This window comes from Mobula birostris, chromosome 1, assembly GCF_030028105.1.
Source record: "Mobula birostris isolate sMobBir1 chromosome 1, sMobBir1.hap1, whole genome shotgun sequence".
NCBI classification, from domain to species: domain Eukaryota; kingdom Metazoa; phylum Chordata; class Chondrichthyes; order Myliobatiformes; family Myliobatidae; genus Mobula; species Mobula birostris.
In genome coordinates, this window is record NC_092370.1 from 142,974,232 (window position 1) to 142,996,773 (window position 22,542).

Below are 22,542 nucleotides of genomic sequence, written 5' to 3' on the forward strand. Positions count from 1 at the left end.
TGGGAACACCATACAAATTGAAACTTACTGTGTTCCACTTATCATGCTCCCTTTACTCCCTTATTGGATGCTGTTTGTCATTTTCTTTAAAAACATTGATAGATTTTTTTTTAAATTTGACAAACAACATCCGGTAGTTTGGAAAATCTGCCAGTCTGACACACTGAAGTCCTAACAGTGACATTTTATTAAAGATTTATACGAGCAAAGATGTATGCAGTACTCCTGGTGTGGTCTCAACAATACCCCATATAACTGCAATAATTACCTCTTTATTATTACATTTCAAACCCCTGCCACTTCGTGTTTTAGTTATTTGTTGCTTCTGCACTGTAATTTACTTTTCATGCACAAAAACATCTAGCTTGCTCTTAGTTAACAGCATCTTTTCACCTATTCTCACGTCACCTCAGATTTGGATACCTAACACTCTAATTCATCCTCAATAAATACTGATAGTGAATAATCAAGAGCCCAAGACCATTATTCGAACACTGTCATTCTCATTTTCCCCGCAGCTTGCAGATCCATTTATTCTGACTTTATCATCTAAGTAATAGCAAGACTTCAATCTATGTTAATACACTATTTTGTGCTCCAGCCTTTTACATTTCACACATCTCTCTGAAAATCCAAATACACCACATCTCCATTGGTTTAGCTTGCTATATCCTCAACAAACTCGAGCAAAAAGAAAAGGAGCTCTGCAGACAGCCAAATTTGTGAAGGATGCTTCATATTTCCTTCAATTATGAAAGTGAAAGGCGTTTGCAGGGTCAAGGAAGGCCACCTAAATAGTTTATTTCCTCTCTATACCGGTCAGAGATGTCACCTGGTGAAGATCACATCCATTGTGTCTCTAGATGGATTGAATTCACAAAGCAATTTGAAAAGCAGCTCCTTGCTTTCTGATCAAAACAGTTTAGGATAGCCAGGTGGCTGACACCCTTCCCTGTGGTAGTCAAGGGAGAGACTCCTCTGTAGCAGCAATTCATTTATTTCCAGTCCAGAGCAAGGATGTGATTACAGCATCTCTGACAACCCCCGGCACATTTTCTTCTTCCCAAATAGAGAAGGGAGTTATAAATTTGTCAATTAATTTCCAGTCCAGGTTTTAGGGCTTCAGCTGATCCAAAGGCCTTAAAGTTTTTACTCCACACAGAGCCTTTGACATTTTGTCAGTGAGGATTAGCAGCAAGGCTGGACTTGATAGTTTGCTGGAAACAGGAGTCGTCGTTGCTCATTTCAGAGTGAGGGCTGAAGAATTCTTTGAAATGTTCATTCCAGTGGGTGTTGACTGCCCATCTGTCCTTGATAAATTCACCTCCATTTTTTGGCCCTGATTCGGGTTAAGAAACACCCATGCATCGGCAGTGCTAAAGGTTCCTCAGAAATATTTACATTGTTGTCCTGAGTGAACCACAATAGGCAAGAGATGACCAGTCAAAAGTACAAGCCACCAGCACATTCTTTTCTGGAAGGGTTAATCCAGAAGAGGAAGACCTCTTTTACAACCAGGTTTTATCATCAACAATGAACTAATCTAAAATCTCAGTGACTGCCCCTGGGTGGAAAGGCGGTGGGAGAGAATAAGTGAAGGCGTCATGACCCTTATAGCACACTCTAAAATGGAACTAGCAGACAACAGTCATCAGCACATACACCACACTCACTGCAATCCTGGAAGTTCAATACAAGGCTAAGGAGGTCTTGGGGGTTGGGGGGTGGGGGGGGGGGGGTGACGACGTGGAAATTCTTTGGCCTACAAAACCAGTGGGCTCCAAAAGATAAAACCTCTGTGCAAGGCAAGATCAGGAGGACTGAGAGGGAAAATTTATGCAAGTAGAAACATAGAAAACCTACAGCACAATACAGGCCCCTCGGCCCACAAAGCTGAACCAAACATGTCCTTACCTTAGAAATTATCTAGGGTTACCCATAGCCCTCTATTTTTCTAAGCTCCATGTACCTGTCTTAAAAGACCCTATTGTATCTGCCTCCACCAGCGTCACCGGCAGCCCATTCCACGCACTCACCACTCTCTGCGTAAAAAAACTTACCCTGACATCTCCTCTGTACCTACTTCCAAGCACCTTAAAACTATGCCCTCTCGTGCTAGCCATTTCAGCTCTGGGAAAAAGCCTCTGACTATCCACACGATCAATGCCTCTCATCATCTTATACACTTCTATCAGGTCACCTCTCATCCTCCGTCGCTCCAAGGCAAAAAAAGGGCGAGTTCACTCAACCTATTCTCATAAGGCATGCTCCCCAATCCAGGCAACATCCTTGTAAATCTCCTCTGCACCCTTTCTATGGTTTCCACATCCTTCCTGTAGTGAGGTGACCAGTAAAGGGATAATAATAATAAACAACACAATAGCATTAAACAACTCGGCCTATGTAAATCTTCGGAAAATAACAATACTAAACACCAGTAGAATAGTCCGAAAGTTTCAAGCAATTGAGTAATGGTGTACTTGGCTGTGCCTGCACTTCAGGTTTTACCAGTTTGAACCAAGAAAACAAAATATAATTATAATAATAATAATAATAATGTGTTTCAAATGACCACATGATTGCAAGATTAACAAGTACAAATTCTTGATATGTTTACTGATTTCCCATCCGTCAAAAATCCCATCAACACATGCCCCATACAAAGACACAAGAAGTAACATTCACTGTCCAGACACGTCAATTTCCTGGCTTTTCATCTTCCAGTTCTTGTTCAGATGTATAACTGAAACCCCGCTGGTTTCCTTGGCTGCGCAAGTCTAGGAAAGACACAGTCCGATCCCGCCAAACCCATGACTCTGAAATGGCTCTCCCACTCAAAACCTCGATTTGTGTGGATACTGTGCAATTTGCAGCCCTGGTACAACTCAGTGCCGACAAACTACAGACAGCACACTGCATACGATTAAAGGAATTAATATTTATGAATCTTAACTAGAAGGGTTTGTAAAGAAAAAACAAAAAGAGCCTATTATAATTAAACAGTCAAATGTGCACCAGCTGGAGCTCAATTCACCGATCCTCAGTCAATCTTGCTGCCTGGCTCCATCGAATTACGATTTCCCCACCGGGTCATATCCTACGGCCCGTTTTCTCCAGCGCCTTCTATCTCCCTCTCATGCTGAACAAAAGACCCAGCTCATATTCTAAAGTATCTGTTTTCTCTAACCATAACCCAAACACTGCTTCTACAGAAAGACCATTACGTTAGCAGTAAAACCTTTACCAGGGCATTACACTCTCCCCCCACCAAAATTAGTTATGCCTTCATGATGTTGAGATAATTTGTCACCCTTCATACAAAGCACAAGGTCCAACCCAGGTGTAAATGGTAGTGACATAGCTCATCAAGGGGACAGGTGCCACACTCTGTTCCCCGGGTGCGACATAGGCCAGTCTGTGTGGGGGGTCTCCTGACTCTTCGGGATCTCCTTACCCCATCATCTACTTCTTCAGCTTCAGACACTCCCTAGGCTCTTTCTTGTCTACCTGGGGAGGCTTCTGCCTGTCCATTACTTGTGCCTCCCGACAACTAAGGGCCCCTTGTCACTTGGCTGAGCTCACTCTCAATGCCCAGTTAGAGTCCAGCCTCTCATTATTTTCTATCTGCAAACTTGCCAATCCATGGCTAGTTCTCCCCATTTCACCCACCTCAGCATGAAAAGGGTTGAGAATCTCTTCATCAATTATTTGGGAGCTAACGAAGGGCAGCATATACCTCCATTTCCTCATTCTCCAAATCCGTATCATATTCAGGGTGGGGTCCGGTCTAATCCTTCCCGCTGCTGGTCCTTCGGTTCCCGCACATTTCCACAGAGTCCTCTAACTAGAAAGGGTCCAGGCCAGGCTCTGGGTCAACACGCACCTCTTGTCCCAGAGGTGGAAGGCGGTTCTGATGGAGAGTCTTGACAGGCCCTTTCCCATCCTCTGGTTTCACCTGGAAAACTGGTACGTTTAGCATATGACTCTCCACTACACAAGGCGTAGCCACCCAGCAGTCAGCCAATTTATGCTTCCCAGGTTGCCCCAAATTCTTTGAGGACTTGACTCCAGGCATTAGGTGGGAGAACCTAACCTTTTGATCATACCTCCACTCATTTTCTTGACTCTGCTTGATAACCGAGGCCTCAGCTAGTTTACAAGCCTTTTTCAGCTCCCTTTTCAGGTAAGTCTTCTGTTGTAGATCTTCCCCACCTGTCCCAAAACAGAGGTCAACGGGCAGTCTCCCTTTGCACCTAAACATCAGATTGTACGGCGAGCACCCGGTAGTTTCATTCTGTGTACAACTGTAGCATTGGACCAGATGTCCAATATATTGACTCCACTTGTTCTTTTTACTGATTTCCAAGGCTCTGAGCACATCTAGCAAGGTCCAATTGAACCTCTCGGACTGGGGATCACCCTGCGGGTGATAAGGCATAGTCCTCGACATCGGGACTCCCTGCATGCTCAGTAACTCAAGCATGAGCTTCTCGAAATCCCATCACTGATCGCTACGTATCCAGCTGGGGAGGCCACAACAAACAAACTACTTCTCCCACAACACTTTGGCTGCACTGGATGCTTGCACATATCTGGTGTTGTGATCCAAGACACTCACCATGTTGCTAGCATCAGGTTCTATTGATAGGAAATACACACACACCAGATCAAGTGGCCTGCACTCTACAAGTGGGATAACGGAGCGGTCCTCGTAAACAGCGTCTTCCTCGGTATATGTCAAATGCACGACCTGCAGTACTCTTCGACCTCTGGCTTCATTCAGGGCCAGTAGAACTGATCTCTGAGCAATCCATAGGTCTCATCAACCCCCAAATGGCCAGAATCATCATCAAGTGACTTCCACACAATCCTCCGTGCTACCAGCTGGTTCTGTCTGAGAAGTATCAGAGGCCGGTCTGGAGGTGACATGACCCAGTATAGAATTTGGTTCCTAACTCCAATCTGGACCATTCTCTTAGTAGTAGAGACACCACAGAGTGTTTCATCTCCTCTGCTTGGGTTAGTAAAGAAAAGAAAGTAAAAACAAAAAGGCAAGCAAGAGAAAATGTGTAGATGCTGGAAATCCAAGGAACTCAGCAGGCCAGGCAGCATCTATGGGAAAAAGTACAGTCGACATTTCGGGCCAAAACCCTTTGCCAGAACTGAAAAAACAAAAAGGGCCCTTTATAGTTAAACAGTCAAATGTGCACCAGTTGTAACTCAATTCACTGATCCTCAGTCAACCTCACCACTCGGCTCCATCGAAACATGATTTCCCCACCGGGTCATATCCTACAACTGGTTCTCTCCAATGTCTTCTCTCTTCCTCTCATGCCAAATAACAGACCCAACTCACATTCCAAAGCATCCGTTATCTCTAACCATAACCCAAATACTGATTCTACAGAAAGACTATTATGTTAGCAGTGAAACCTTTCCTGCCATAACAATCCCACCAAAATACTTAAAACCAGTCAGATAGGAAGATGCTTCCACCTTCATTCTAAAGCAGGCACAGAGTATCTGAAAATATTTCTTTAGATTATATGAAATAATTTTGTTTTACAAGCAAGAACTGTACTTTTAATTTATTCACAACAAATATGGTATCATAATTCAGAACTTACCTGCGTTCAAACATTCTGAGAGAGTAAAGTTTGCAGGTACATCCTAGAGCAATCACAAGCAGCAACCCACAGATTAAACTTCCAATGACCGCCGCAGTTATAACTCTGGTGGGGATGATCACAGGACAGTTTTCTTCATCACTGCCATCACCACAGTCGTCCTGTGCGTCGCACACCCAACTCTCAAAAACACAGCGGTTATTCTTGCAGTGAAAATTACCAGGTTGGCAAAAGAAACAGTTCTTCTCATCAGAGCCATTTGGGCAATGATTCTGGTAATTACAACGGTCAGCCAGAGGGTAGCACACACCACTGCGGGAACAGGGGAATTCGTCCTTCTGGCATGAGCTGCAGTTGTGTTCATCTCGTCCATTTGGGCAGTGCCAATAACCATCACAGCGCTGCTGTTCAAAATAGCAACCCCAATTACCTCCGCAGGGAATTTCCCATGGAAGGCAAAATCCCTCAACTTGGTAGGTGGCATTAAAACCTCTAGCTGCATTCACTTTGTCAGCATGGAAATGTATGCGAACTTGACCCGAAGAAGAGATAACCGTTATTGGTGTCCGGGAGTCAAAGGGCGTTAGAACACGGAGCAACTTGTGTGAATTTTCCTCCAGACCATCATACACTTTTATATAATCCCCATAGCCTATGCCATCCAGCTTCAAATCATTAATGCGTAAAATAACTTTACGTCGGTCTCCCGTATCTATTAGCCACGTACAGTTGCTTCCAGGAGGATAAAAGGCAGGATAATTTGGAGAATTAAACGTGCCATAAAAGTTTCTTAGCCATTCACCACAACTAGGGACATCACAATCTATTTCATCTTCCAAATCAAGGCAATCAATATTTCCATCGCATCGCAGGGATTCAGGTAAACATGTATAAGATGCTGTATATCGGGAAAGGCACTGGAATTGATCATAAGTGCAAGGCTGAAATGGGAAATCAGTAGGAGGCATTGACAGCTCACAAAATTCTTCATCAGAATTATCTCCACACTCATCCATGGAGTTGCATTTCCAGATATCTAGGATACATTTTCCATTATTGCAGTGGAACTGGTCCCAGTTACAGCTTGCCTCCGCAGACCTTCCTGAAAATATAATTAAATCACAATGTGAAAAGCAAGTAACTGGAGAAATAAAAACTTCAAAAAATTTTTCTTACAGTTCTTTCATTAGAATTCCTCAACAAAAGTTACTGAATGCCGCTTCCTTTCCAGTCCTGATGAAGGGTCTCAGCCTAAAGCGGCGACTCTTTATTCCTTTCCATAGATGCCTCTAGCATTTTATGTGTGTTACATTTATTTAACACTTTTCACAACCTTAAGACAGCCTAAAACATTCTATAGCTAATGAAGCATTCTAACATATGTACCCATTTTTACCTTGCAGGAAGCATAGCATACAGAATGTAAAGCTGTAAACCTGAACAATTAAAATCAATGCTGTTGGTACTCTAATAATTTTCCTCCTCATAAAAGCAGCTGTCACTTTAACCACTCAAAAGGCAAAATGTGCTTTTAGTTCCGCATGATGATTTGTACTAAGCATGTGATATTTAAGGCGGAGCACAAGAGGTTAAAATGGATTATCTAAGAAAGCCTTATTCCAGTTGTTTGCTAGCAAAAATAATCAATGACAGCAGAAATATCATTCATTCATTTTCACTGTTATTTTCTAATGACACATTCACCCTTCTTTAACAGTTTCATTCTATTGCGGTGTGACCCCTGCATTTAAGGGAGCAAGATAAAGAGCTAGTTTGGGGACATAATGAATGTAAATAATTAATGGAAGGCAAGTACTGCCAAAGAATGGTGCATGAGATTTCTTCACGCAATCTCAGACACGAAAATTATAGAAGATAATTCGTGCCACGTTGCTCTGGTCCTGTACTTGGCCCTGTCATGGGCCTTCCTCCCTGTTGAAATGCTCTAAGATTTCACTGCGAAAACACTGCTGTTCTACAATGCAAGTACTTTCTAAATCTTAGTAACAGTGAAATAATGGGGAAAAAGAACACTTTGGACCTGCATTCCTGCAGCCCAAGAAAAATCTTCAGTCTTTATGTATTTGTGAATTTCTGAACACCCCCTAACTCCAAAAATGAGCAATCCAATCTGTTCATTAATTCATTATGATTAATATTATTGCCAATTAATGTGTACTACCACAAACAAGAGAAAATCTGCAGATACTGGAAATCCAAGCAACACACACAAAATGCTGGAAGAACTCAGCAGGACTGGCAGCATCTACAGAAAAGAGTAAGCAGTTGACATTTTGGGCTAAGACCCTCTGTCAGGGCTGGAGAAAGAAAGAGATATCAGAGGAAGAAGGTGGGGGGAGGGGAGGAACCTCAGATGACATGCAAATGTCAGTTTAATACAAACTAAGGAAGCATTTCCTTAAATACACATGCCCTTGCAATATTATACATATAAAATTGAAGAATATACTCAAAGAATGATCTGAGATGCAAGATCTCAACACACCCAAGTTCAAAGATATCTCATACTCCAGCCTTCTCCAACAATACGGTAATCCATAATAATAATATATGTGAGTTCATCAATAGCAGCATTTTAAAACAAACTTCAGTGCCAATCTAAAAGAAAGGGAGTTAAAAAGGACAGATGACCAAAAGTTTTGGTTAGGGAGAGAATACCAGAAGGTATGGGCCATGGCAGTTTAATTCACAGCCACTAAAGTTCTTAGTAAAAATCAGAATGCTCAAGCAATCATACTTGGAGGAACACAGAGATATTAGCAAGCTGTAGGAGGATACAAAGAAGAGAATTAAGACACAAAGGTAAGAAAATTAAAACAGCGACATTGTTTAAACCAAAGCTAACATAATTCATTGTACACATGAGTGTTTGGACAGAGTTAGGAAACGGGCAGCTATTTTGAATGGTTTCAAATTTATACAAGATAGAATGTGGGATATAAGCCAGAAGATGACTAAAAATGTGAAGTCGAGAAGAAGCAAGTGGAAGAATGAGTTTGTAGAGTCAGGGTAAGGCAATGTTCCAGGATATGGCTAGAGATTAACCATACGGCCTCAACTTCCTAGCTCATCCACAAGATAATTTAAACTGGGGATATACAAAAGACCTGTACGGAAACAACTCAGAGATATCGGTGGATTGTATGTCTGAACGTTGTTAAATAAGGCTGTAAAATATCCTACATTCATTTTTCAAAAGATATACCAATTCTGTATTTACCTATCACATAAGAGAGCCTGAAGCCTTTTCCAGTGTATCTGTCATCTGAATGAAACTCAATCCAGACATGGCCTTTTGAAGAAATAAATGGTGCTGGAATAGACGAACCACACACCCGAATTCCTTCGATGCTTTTACGTGTTCCTATAGTTAACCAGTCTGAACTACACCAAGCTGAGGTCTGTATATCAAATTCCTGAAAACTGTGACAGAAAAGTTTAATAGTTACCATTTTTAAGAGCAACATTACAAAACAGAGATGTCATGACATAGTATCAGAACATGCCCTATTCACATATTCTCAATATGTTCAGCATCCAACCAAATCCAACAAGGTGCTGATTAGTTGAACACACCAGTGTGTACCAATATTCAAGTGTCTAGCTGAGGTTAAGGCTAGACTTAAGTGTTTAAAACACATCTGTACCTCTTTCAGGGATGAGAAGCAGTGGTTTAATTGCTGCTACAAGTACATGAATTGAAGAAACAAAATAAATCAGGGTAATGAAACACTGAAGGATTAGAAGATTAATAAGATTTATAGGCACTGTAGCTTTGACCATGGAGTTATTTTTCACAAATGCTACAAGTTATTTTATTGTTGCCTGTCTTTCATCAACCTAAACTGTTGTTATAGTCATGTGATTGTGCCCAGACAGTTCACAGTGATGTGCAGTGCTCCCCACTGAAATTACTCTGCCTTCCATCAGACATTGAGTAACTACAATGACATACTGTATGTAACAGTACTGACACATGCATACACACAAAAGGTGATCAAGAAGCCCACTCTTGCACGATACATTAGTATTAATATTAAGTTAACAAGCATAAAAACCATAAGACCATAAAATATTAGAGAAGAATTAGATCACTTGGCTCATCAGGTCTGCCCTGCAATTCCATCATGACTGATCCATTTTCTCTGTCAGCCCCAATCTCCTGCCTTCTTCCTGTATCCTTTCATGCCCTGACTAAATCAAGAATCAATCAACCTCTGCCTTAAATATACCCAATGACTTGGCCTCCACACCCACCTGAGGCAACAAATTCCACATATTCACCATTCTTTGGCTAAACAGATTCCTCCTCATCGCCATTCTAAACCTCCTAGCAGAGGCTTTTAACCCTTACAATTCCTTGGCTCTACCTACAATTACTCAATATCTTCTATCCCCATGTCACCTCTCTCTAACGATCTGATTTCATTTTTACCAACACAGCCATGCCACTCCCTCTGCCTACCTGCCTGTTCTTTTGATACAATGTGTGTCCTTGGACATTAAGTTCCCAGCTATAATCTTCTTTCAGCCACGATTCAGTGATGACCACAATATCATACATGTCAATCTGTAACTGTGCTACGTTCATCTACCTTATTCCATATACTGCCCGCGTTCAAATACAATACTTTCAGTCTTGTATTCACCCTTCTCGATTTTATCCACCTTTTGCATTGCAACTCATCCTGTTGACTGCAATTTTGCCCTATCATCAGCCTCTCCTTGCTACCAGTTTCACTACACATTGCCTGTTTGTAAACCAACTACCACATACTCAGCAGTATCACTTCATTTCCATCCCCCTGCCAAATTAGTTTAAACTCTCCCAAACAATTCAAGTAAATCTGTCCACAAGGATATTGGCCCCCCCTTGGGTTCAAGTGTAACCTGTCCCTTTTGTACAGGTCATACCTTCCCCAAAGAGATCTCAATGACCTATAAATCTGAACCCCTACCCATTACCAGTTCCCCGGCCACACATTCACCTGCCAAATCATCCTATTCTTATCCTCACTGGCGCATGGCATGGACAGCAATCCAGAGATTTACCCTGGAGGTCCTGTTTCTCAGCTTTCTACCTAGCTTCCTAAAATCTCTCTTCAGAACTCCTCACTTTCCTACCTAGGTCATTGGTGCCAATATGTATCATGACTTCTAGCTGCTCACCCTCCCCCTTTAGAATGCCATGGGCCTGATCCAAGACATTCCAGAGCCTGGCACCTGCGAGGCGATGTACCATCCAGGTTTCTCTATCGAGCCCGCAGAATCTCATCCCTGTTCTTCTGACTATGGAATCTCCCATCACCAGTGCAGTTCATTTCATCTCTCTTCTCCTCTGAGCAACAGCACCAAACGCAGTGCCAAAGGCTTGGTCACTGCAGCTCCCCCCCACCCCCCCCGGATAGGCTGTACCCCTCAACCGTATCTAAAGTGGTATACTTACTATTGAGGGGAACAGCCACAGGAATACTCTGCACTGCCTGTGCATTTCCCTTCCTTCTCCTGACAGTCACCAAGTTACCTGTCTCCTGCAATGTAGGGGTGACTACTTCCCTGTAGCTCTAATCCATTCTCCCATACATGCCAAAGGTCAATGAGACACAGCTCCAGTTCCTTAATACACTCTCTGAGGAGCTGCAACTCTGTGTACCTGATGCAGACGTCTTTATCCAGGAGACTAGAGGTCTCCCAGAATTCCCACATCTCACACACAGTACCATACACTGCCCCAAAGCCACTCTCACTACGCTAAGAGATGAGCAATGAGAAATTAAGAACAAAAAGAGAAACTTACCAGATACTTATCCTTGCCTAAGCCTGATGCACCAAAGCCACTCTAAACATTGACCCACTCACAAGAATGGCTACTCCACTGGCACTTGCATTATTTTTATTTGCCCTTTCGAATGAATTCCACTCAGAAATAAGTCGCAGTCGAACTCTGAAAAATTGCCATGGAATTCTACCTTTTTAATCTTCAGGTATGATTTCACTTACAAATTTGATATGAAAATTTGTGGTGGCCTCTACATCTGCATCGTAGCACAGGGGAAACGGGTTAATGAATGGAACATGAGGTTTGGTAAACTGTAACACAATAAGATCAATTTAAAGATAAACACAAAGCCTTCCTTCATCTTATTATTATTCTTCAACTACCTGCTGAACAGGCATCCTGTCCTGAAAGCAAGGCTCAACAGCGAAGATGGATATTAGATTTTCCGAATTTGCAGTGCTCAAGACTTATCTGAGCAGCAGAAGCATTTGAGTGCATCAGGTGTCTGTTCCACCATACATCATATGAGAGCACTGTATGCATGTCATGCGGCTGTGTGCTAACTGTTCACTGGAGTTACCATTATATATTGATTGTTTCCAGATGGCACCAGTGAACAATGTGACCAACGGCAACATCCTGTGGACAGTTCACGAAACTACTTCTTTTACTTCCTCTACTTTCAAAATGATTCTACAACTAAAATGCATGTGACTGGAACCATTTTGACAGTTTGTTTTTGGACTGACTGAATGATCAGGTGCTTTGCTGTCTCTGAGTAAGTCTGGTGATGTTTGGAGCAGAGTGTATAGCCTGGGAGCCTGGAGACGGGGCGTGAGCTGCTAATCTCCAACTGAGGCATCAAGCAAGGTTGAAGGCGATAAGAACAAGAGCAGAGGACAGGCAGGTGTACAGCACCGTCTGCCTGCTCCTGACCTGTCTTTCTCTCCATCCCACTAGCTGTTTTCAAAGGAAAGTGCAGTAGTCCTGGGATCCATATTACAAGGATTGATCGGAGAAACTGTGGACTCGTATTGGGGGACTTCTGGGTTCATGTTGCATGCATTCCTGGATTCGGGTTAATTTGATTTGCTGTTTTTGAGTGGTTTAATTGGAGCAATCGATGTGGTCTGGAGCACTTCAGCAAAGAATGCTTTGCCCTGCGGGCTGCAGTGGGCCAGCAGCACAACGCAATGCTGAACTGAACTAAACTGAATACTGCTGGATTCCTGGTTTGATGTTTCATATTATTAGTGTTGTCTGCTTGCTTTTTGCCATTTGCACAATTTGTTCTTTCTTCGTGTGCTCGCTGTGTGATATTTTCTTCAAAGGGTTCTGAGGTCTTTGAGATTCATCCTTCTGCGAGCAGCCACGAAACTGTTGTATTCTGCGTACATACTTTGATAATAATGTACTTTAAATCTTATTATCTACCCATGTTTAATTTTTGGTTTAGGTTTGCCATGATGCTTTAAATGAAACTCACACGACTGGCTGTCGAAAATCAAGGCATCAGCAAGATACTAAAATTCCAGTTGTTAATATCTGGAATCCTAGTGTCACGTCAACCTTTGGTCATTAGCAACTATCTTGTGAAGCACTACAAGAATTTAGATGTTTCAATAATTGTCTCTTATTATTCAGGAAATTATGGGCCCAAACTGTTTAATCTTCCTCACAGCACATTCCACTCACATTGGAATCAATCTGCAGAACATCTGTTGCATTAGCTCTATTATAAGCATACCTCTTCCCAGGTAAGGACACCAGACTTGTATGGAATATTCCTAGAGTGATTTCAGGAGGGACTTGTATAATTACAAAAAAAGGTCTTTACTCTTGTAATCAAATCCTCTTTCAATGAAGGTTAACATACCGCTTGCCCTTCTAATTACTTACTGTCACGTCAGGTTTAGCACCAATGATTCATTTACAAGGACAAGAAATTCCTTCTGACACCAACAGCTTTTTATCTCTTACCATTTAAAAATATGCTATCTTTCTATTCTTTATGTTGAAGCATATTACTCCACACTTTTCTACATAATATTTCATTTGCCAAGTCTTCACACATTCATTTAGCTTATCTATATCCCACCTTCTCCATGGATTGTCACCTTGTCGCGGTAGAGAAGCTTGTGTGGTCCTGTGATCCCGACAGCAATGCCGCCTGGAGCCATGCTCCTGGTAGGGTCACCCATGGTGGTAAGGTCGAGGGTGAGGTCCCTGACAAAGAACAATGCAACCAAGACCTCAACGGTGGAACAGGCGGACGAAGTTACTTCGAACTCAACGACCATAAAGGCGAATGAAGGCTGCAACAAATCCATCAGCTCCAATCGCTGTGGTTTCCATGCCATTGGAATCAGTTGGTTGATTTGTGAAGTATCGTGTGCTTCTTGGAGTGCAACATCAAGTACACATTAAACAAATACACGCACAGGCGTCTTCGCTCTGTGGGCCACTTCTTCAGAACGAAGACCATCATCCTCGACAACGACTATATCCCATAGAAGCTTCTTGGTATGCTCCTTTTAATTCCCACCACATTCAACTTTCAAATATAAAAGTTACATTTATTACATCAGTTCCTCATGCAAATAATTAAGATTGTGAACAGCTTGTTTCCTATTACAATGTTTTCATACCTTCAATAGTTTAGCCTTCCGACCAGAAAATGATTAGTTTATTCCCACCATCATTTTAGAAGTCCTTAATGCACATGATTTTTATTATGTTCATTCCCATCAGCACTAACTTTATTGAACAGTTTCTTGGAATCTTTCAAAGGCCTTTGGAAAGCCCCATACCCATTAGGTCTCTATTACTTTGTTACTTATTTTAATCTTATCTCTTGGAACACACTACAAAGATTCACTAGCTGATTAACGCTCTGACCAGAAAAAAAACATTTCCACTAGATGCAAATTCATCTGCTCAATATCAATTCATGGTCATGAACATGCCCACCTGCAAGACAATCAGAAGCATTAAGGTCAAACACAGGCAAGAAGGTCATTCTAGTTACAGGAAGAGAGTCATTCCTAAACTAAACAAGAATATAATCACACTCAGCAAATCAACTACACTTGCTTCTAAATTATCTTTTCCACTTGCTGTATTCTGCAACCTTCAAGCTTTCACTGAACTCGACCCAAATATATCTTGTTATTAGTTTAATGTGGTGGTCAATGTTCCCTCTGTGTGTGTTCTTTTTTTTTAAACAGGTGCACAGACCATCCATTGCACTGAGCAGGAAATTTTTACACAGCCTGAAAACTGGCCGGCTAAATTGTGGTAAAAATAACATACAGAATCAAAAGCTGAAGGGATAGGATTTTCACTTTCCTGTACCACATCACAACTCCTTTAATCATAAAACTTAAAGATAGCCTCATGGAAATCTGAAGCTGTTGTCTGACAATTGAAAAAGAAGGATATTCACCATGCATTTCTCCATGTTTAAAATGACATTTGCAAAGAATGTTCTTACAGCATGGGAGCTATTTTATCTGAAATAGATCATCTTCAGGAAACTATTGCATGTTGAAAAATTCAAAAATAAAGTTTTACACCACCCAAGAGCTTAAGCACATACAGCATTTAAAGCATAACTTCCTACACAAAGGCATTTCTGTATCTTTAATGCAGTCGAATTTGCACTTTACAGATACAAATTCCATTTTCCAGAAACCAAAAATATTCCCCAGCACAGTATAAACACTTATTCAGCTTGTCTCAGCAACGGCTCAGAACATATTAGTAATCACTGTCAACATTAAAAATACAAATTCATGAAATAGAGATTCAAAAATGATTTGTGCACTGCTACTTATTATATAGAATAAAGCAAGGAGGCTGAGAAATACAGGCTGACAGGTCCCATAATCAATTATTAGTTTGCATCCGTTATCTGATCATAACCAAAATAGAAGTCTAGATGTTGAAAAATAATCTCCATGTCAACAAACTAAATTTTTAGGAAAATAAAACAGATCAAGGTTCCCAGTGCAAATCACAACAGCTTCAAAGAACGATTGACCTTTACAACTGAAGAAAAAGACTATCTGTAATGTCCATTAAAGCTGCATCAGCTCTCTGAATTTTTTTCTAATTAGTCCAAGTTTCAATTGCCTCTCCATTCCACCGACACCCCACACACATCATCGTTGAATTTTGATTCACTTTTAAATATTTATCAAATTTCCTTTGGGAAGTTTCTGCTAACTGCGCTTCCACCACTCTTTAGTTCAGCAGACATCCCGCCCTGCAAAAACTCATTTCAGGGAGGTAGCAGCCCCGCCCCCCGCAACCCCACATCTCCCACCCTCCTCCCCCCGTCGACCTCCAAGGGTTCTTTGTTCAGTGATTTTGTCTAATCTGTAAATCAAGTTGGGTATATGCAGAAAATGTGGCATTAAAATATGTACTTATATTATATTATCATGTTTATTCTATCACAACTTTAAGCAAGTCTACAGGGAGTTTGGCCTCATCATGTAGGACATCAATAGAGTAGCCCCTTAGCAGCTAGCCAGCTAGTTTAAATAACGTTAGCTACGTTAATGAACGAATGACACCTGTTAAACTCACCTCAACATGTCTTTTACATTTTAACCCACCACGGGCAATAGAAAAGTCACTGTTGCAAACAGTGCAGCGAGCAACACTCATCATTTTTGAGGTCGACTGTAAAGCTCACCCACAGAGAAAACTGATAGGTCTACTTAGCACGAAGGGAGACCAATCAGGATACTCGCTCTCAAAAAAAAATCGATTTGCGGAATATTGTATATAATTTCCAGGCATCAGGGAGCCACTATCAATATGAGGGAGACTCCCAAAACTTCCAGGAGAGGTGAGATGTCTGGTTCAGTGACATTCAACTTGCAAAATAAGTTTCTCCTCAACTCAGATGCTAATCCATCCACTATTTACAATATCAAAATTAATGCTTTAACTGCATCCGTTAGATCTCCACCTAACTGCCCCTACTCCAAGGACAACTACAGCTTCCGTTGAGTCTCCATGTAAGCAGCTCCTTTTCCTCGGTACCACTGCTGTAACTTACTTGGAGAGTCCTTCCAAGTTTTGACACTCTTAGATACCTGGCCTTCCTCTGGGGCCTAACCAGTGACTATAAATGGTTTATCACATTAGATTAGATTCAACTTTATTGTCATTGTGCCGAGTACAGATACAAAGCCAATGAAATGCAATTAGCATCTGACCAGAAATGCAAAGAATAGTGTTATTTACAAAATAACCGCAAATAAAAAGTACTACAGCACACAAATATAGAAGTACTGAGGCTGTACAATATGGGTGCAATATTGCTTAGCGCTGTGATATGAGGTTCAGCAGAGTCACAGCCTCAGGGAAGAAGCTCTTCCTGTGCCTGCTGGTGCGGGAGCAGAGGCTCCTGCAGTGCCTACCAGATGGGAGGAGAGTAAAAAGTCCATGGTTAGGGTGAGATGCATCCTTGATAATTCTTTTCACCCTGCCTGGGCAGCGTTTATGGTAGATGTTCTCAATGGTGGGCAATTGGGTGCCGATAATCCGCTGGGCAGTTTTCACCACACGCTGGAATGCTTTGCGGTCCGATACGGGACAATTGCCATACCACAGAGATGCAGTTGGTGAGTATGCTCTCAATGGCACAGCAGTAAAATTCTGTCACTATCCTGGGACAGAAGTGAGCCTTCTGGATGCTCCACAGGAAATAAAGGCATTGTTGCGCCTTTTTGATCAAGATGGAAGAGTTCAGGGACCAGGTGAGATACTTGGAAATGTGGACACCAAGGAATTTGAAGCTTGATACACGCTCCACTACAGCTACGTTGATGTAGATGGGGACGTGAGTGTGGCTCCTAGCATGCCTGAAGTCCACAATGATCTCCTTGATCTTCTGGGTTTTAAGGGCCAGGTTGTTGTCGGCACACCACAAGGCCAGGTGCCGGACCTCATCCCTGTAGGCCATCTCGTCATCCCCTCTGATCAGGCCAACCACCGTGGTGTAGTCTGCGAACTTGATTATGGAGTTAGAACCATGTACAGGAACACAGTCATAGGTGAAAAGGGAGTACAGAAGAGGGCTCAGCACACAGCCTTGAGGCACGCCAGTGTTCAGGGTAAGAGTGGAGGAGGAGAGGTTGTCTAACTTAACTTCTGTTAGTCAGAAAGTCCAAGGTCCAATTGCAGAGGGATGAGCTGATACTAAGCTGGCGAAGTTTGGCAATCAGCTTGGAGGGGATCACAGTATTGAATGCCGAACTAAAGTCAATGAACAGCATTCTGACGTAAGAGTTGGGGCTGTCCAGGTGGGTCAGGGCACAGCGAAGTGCCGTGGAGATGGCGTCCTCTGTTAACCTGTTGGTGTAATAGGCAAATCGATGGGGGTCCAGGGTAGTGGGCAGACAGGATTTCAGATCTGATATCACATCTAGCAGCTCTCATGAGAAATGCATATCTGAATGATTAGCAAGGACAGGATAACGGTAAAAAAGTATCAATAACTTCATATCGTCAAATAAAAGTGCCAGGGAATGCCACTCAATTTTGCAAAAGACTCCTATGCAAAACTGAAGATATACACTTTATTAGGTACACCTGCTTGTTAATGGAAATATATAAATCAGCCAATCATGTGACAGCAACTCTATGCATAAAGCGTGCAAATGTGATCAAGAGGTTCAGCTGATGTTCAGACCAAATATCAGAATGGGGAAGAAATGTGATCCAAGTGACTTTGTTCATGGAATGATTGTTGGTGCCAAACGAGCTGGTCTGAATATCTTGGAAAACGCAAATCTCCTGGGATTTTCACACACAACAATCTCTACAGTTTACAGAGAATGGTGTGAAAAACAAAAAAAAAATCAGTGACTGGCAGTTCTGAGGGCGAAAATATCTTGTTCATGAGAGATCAGAGGAGAATGGCCAGGCTAGTTCAAGGTGACAGGACGGCAACAGCAACTCAAATGACTACACAGTGGTGTGCAGAAGAGCATCTCTGAATGCACAACACAGCAGACCTTGAAGTGGATAGGCTACACCACCTTGAACATAAACTTGTGACCACTTTATTAGGTACAGGATGCACCTAATATATGGCCACTGTGTACATTTTGATGAGATCAGCACCAACTGACAGAAAACAGTATTCAGACTCTGTCAAGTTTGGAGACATTTTATTCAAGAACAGAAGGTGAGCAGCTCTAGTTTAATCATACCTAGCAATGGAATTTCATAAAAGGAATATGAATGGGATTGATTGGGAACAGATCATAAGCAAAGGATATGGAAACAGGCCACTTGGCTCACAGAGTCCGTACTTACTTTCCAGCAACCATCCTTCACTAATGCCATTTTATTCTCCCCTCAAACTCTCCCATGCACCTACACACAAGGGGCAACCCATGTCCATGGGTTACCTCTCTATGTCTTCAGGATGTGTGAGGAAGAAACAAATATGGTCACAGGGACAACTGGAGATTAGACCTAAACCCAAGTCAATGCAGCCAAACCACTGCACTTCCTTCAGAGATACCTCAGAAAATTGACAAATCACTAACAGCATCATTCGAATAATGCAGGAAGATTCTCAAAGGCATGGCTACAAAAAAAAGTGTCAAATTGATCAAGCATGGTGTGTCCATATTGGGATATTTTGTCCAGTTTTCCTTTCCACAAGGCAAAGCAGCAGAATTAGGCCATTTGGCACATCAAGTCTGCTCTGCATGGTTGATTTATTATGGATTTCCCCACCGTAACCTTTGATGCCCTTACTAATCAAGAACCCATCAACCTCTGCTTTAAATATACCCAGTGACCTGCCTCCACAGTCATCTGTGGCAGTTGATTCCACAGATTCATCATCCTCTGGCTAAAGAAATTCTTCCTCCTCTCCATTCTAAAGGGATGCTCTTCTATTCTGAGGTAGTGCCCTTTGGTTTAGACTCTCCCACTATAGGAAACTTTCAAATTATTAACAGGTAATAGACACAGTCACCTCAAAGTACTAGCTACAACAAAATTTAACTATGTTCAACTGCCAATTCACTTTGACAAGGGACGCCACTGAATTTTGATCAAGGGCAGAGTTTAAAACTTACTTTTAAACAGTCTTCATTCAATACTCACAAGATTTTACTTCTAACAGCAATGCTGGTAGAAAATTAACAGCTAAGCTAGGGAGCTTAGTATGCAATGTGTATACATCAGTGGCATGGAACAATATATTCTAACCTTTTAAACAAGGTAAACTTCCAAATGACACTACAAATTTGTGCCGGCTATTGTATGCCAATTAGTAACATATAAACATCAAATTGATCAAGCTTACCTGATGGTGATGATTTCCTCTCGATTGCCTTGGATATACCAACTGCAATTAGTTCCAGTTGGATAGTTAAAAGGCCAACCTGGGCTTGTAATTATTCCATTTGGTGCCCTGAGTTGTACTGGTACATCACCACAAGCTAAAAAAAAAAGGTAAGTTAGATAATTAGTGTGATTAAGACAGACAATATTACCCAAATTAAGATGTCATTGCAATACCAAGATAGAGACACAAGACTGCAGATATTGGAAGCTGAAACAAAAAGCAAACTTCTGGAAGAAGTCCAGCATCCCTAGAAGCAAAGCGATGATCGAGATTTTGGGATGAGACCTCAATTCAAGACAGAATGCAGAGGGAAGATAATCAGTAGAGAAATGCAAGAGAGTTAATACATGGAACTAGAGGAGAATATTGAGACAACAGTTGGTAGGTGATCGGTGGAAACAAATCACAAAACTAAATTATACAGGAAATAAAATTCACCCACATACCCATCTACCTGGCCGCCTTCTTCCTTGGTTCACCTTTCTTATCCCCTTCCATACCCATTTCCATCTGCCCATTATCCCTCCTTTATTTGGGTCCACCAATCACTTTCCGTATCTACCATTTTCCCTCACCAGCTTCAGAACATAGGCTCAGAACACCAAGGGTGAATTTATTATCAAAGTATACAACTCTGAAATTCTTCTCCAGATAGCCACGAAACTGCCTTTTGATCATCATGATCATCAACACCCCCCCAACAAAATCCCTCCTCCCCACAAAAAAAACAAGCAAAAAATGGAATAGGCTCATCAACCCCCAAATCCCCCTCTCCCACACACAAAAAAAAAGCTAGAAAGATAGGGCGAAAAAACTACAAGACTGAAAAGAAGTCTATAGTCCACGTCCATATAAAAAACACAGAAAACCTGGTGACATTCTTCAGGTCAGGCGGCAGGCCTTTCCCTCTCCAGCAGCAGAGCAATTCCACCAGCGATCGAAAGGCAGTCTCCCCTCTCCACAGCAAAGCAATCACACTAGTGATCAAAATGCAGTTTTCCATCTCCATGTGGAGTGATCTCACCAGTGATAAAAAGGCAGTATTACTGCATAGTACGGGCCTTTTGGCCCATTATGTTGTGTTGACCTTTTAAATCTACTCTAAGATCAATATAACCCTTCCCTCCTACATAGCCCTCCAATTTTTCATCATCTATGTGCATCTCTACATGCCATTTTTTTTAAAAAAAGGCTCAAAACAAATAAATGTCTATTTAAAAGGGGAAGAATTCCAAATTTTACATCACTGCGTAAGTAGACAGACACATACTTTTAAGATAAAACAAAAGAACAGACTACACAATGAAAATCAGCAGTATGGCTGACAACAATGCATCCACCCCCAATGAATTCAATGCATTCTACACACGCTTTGAAGAAAAGGGCAATGAAATGCCACCACCTGTTCCAACAGCTTCTGTTGCACGTACCCAGTCACCATTATAGACATCAGACCAGCCTTGTTGCGTGTGAACAGGTGCAAGGCATTCGGCCCAGATGGAGTCCTTGGCCACGTCCTTAGATACTGCAGGATTAGCTCTCAGGAGTATTCACAGACATTTTTAACTTCTCGCTTCTTCAAGGTTCCCACCTGCTTTAGGAATGCTATCATCTTGGTGCCAAACAAAAATATATAACATGCTTTAATAACAACTGCCCAGTGACTCAGATATCCACTATGTTGAGGTACTTTGAGTGGTCAGTCAAGGTACACATCAACTCTAGTCTCCCAGATAACTTCCACTCACTGCAATTTGTCTTTTGCCAAAATAAATCCATGGCAGATGACATTTCCTTGGCCCTATATTCATCTATGGAATATCTTGTCAACAAAGAATCCACACAAACTCATCTCCAAGACTCAATACCTCTCCTTGACTTCCTGACCAACAGACCTCAATCAGTAAGAATAGGCATGATTATCCTCAAAATAGTCTCCATAATCTCAAAACACCAACAACTGTAACTCCATCTACAAACTCATGGATGACACCATCATAGTGGACCAGATCTTAAACATAATGAGACAGAGCACAGGAGAAAGGAACGGATTTTAAAGTTAATATGGAAAACAATACAACTTAACATTAACAATAACAATATTTTGTAGAAAGGATCATAGACTATTGCTTTAAATATATAGTGCAGTTCCTAAAGAATACAGGTCTTTTTATAGAATTTGATACAAAAATATAAATATATGGGATTTAAACATCCTGACCACACTGCAGTTCAGAAAAAGGAGATAAGAAACCTAGTGGCACATCAACAAGACCACAAGATCTTTCCCTCAATGTCATCAAAACAAGAGAAATGGTCATTAACTTCAGGAGTACATACCCCTCTATGTATTAATAATGGTGCTGAGATGTGAATAAACACCGTAAGACATAAGAATAGAATTCGGATATTCAGCCCATTGAGTCTGCTTCAAAATGACAGAGAGTTTCAAGTTACTAGTGTAACTATCACTAGTGTAATCCGTCCTGGTCCAACCACATAGACAAAATGGTTAAGAAAGCAAACTAGCTACTCTAATTCCTTAGGAGGATAAGGGAATTTGGCACGTCCCTGTTTATTCTCACTGATTTTTATAGATGGACCACAGAAAGCACTCTGTCTTGATGCAACATAGCTTGGTACGGTAACTATTCAGCCCAAGGCCACCACAAACTGCACAATCTAACACCTTGTCGGGGTGGTGTTAGTGGCTTTTAACTCTTACATAG

General features: G+C 41.6%; 1 protein-coding gene across 2 annotated transcripts in view; it reads right to left on the bottom strand.

Moving 5' to 3' along the window:
• lrp12 (low density lipoprotein receptor-related protein 12) overlaps positions 1 to 22,542 on the bottom strand; it is an 85,461-nt gene that overhangs the window by 14,526 nt on the left and 48,393 nt on the right. For both annotated transcript variants that reach the window (XM_072262969.1, XM_072262960.1), the window contains 3 exons: positions 19,772 to 19,907; positions 8,869 to 9,071; positions 5,628 to 6,729 (listed from right to left, as the gene is read on the bottom strand). In XM_072262969.1, coding sequence (XP_072119070.1) covers positions 5,628 to 6,729; positions 8,869 to 9,071; positions 19,772 to 19,907 — 1,441 coding nt within the window. The remainder of the gene's footprint in view (positions 1 to 5,627; positions 6,730 to 8,868; positions 9,072 to 19,771; positions 19,908 to 22,542) is intronic.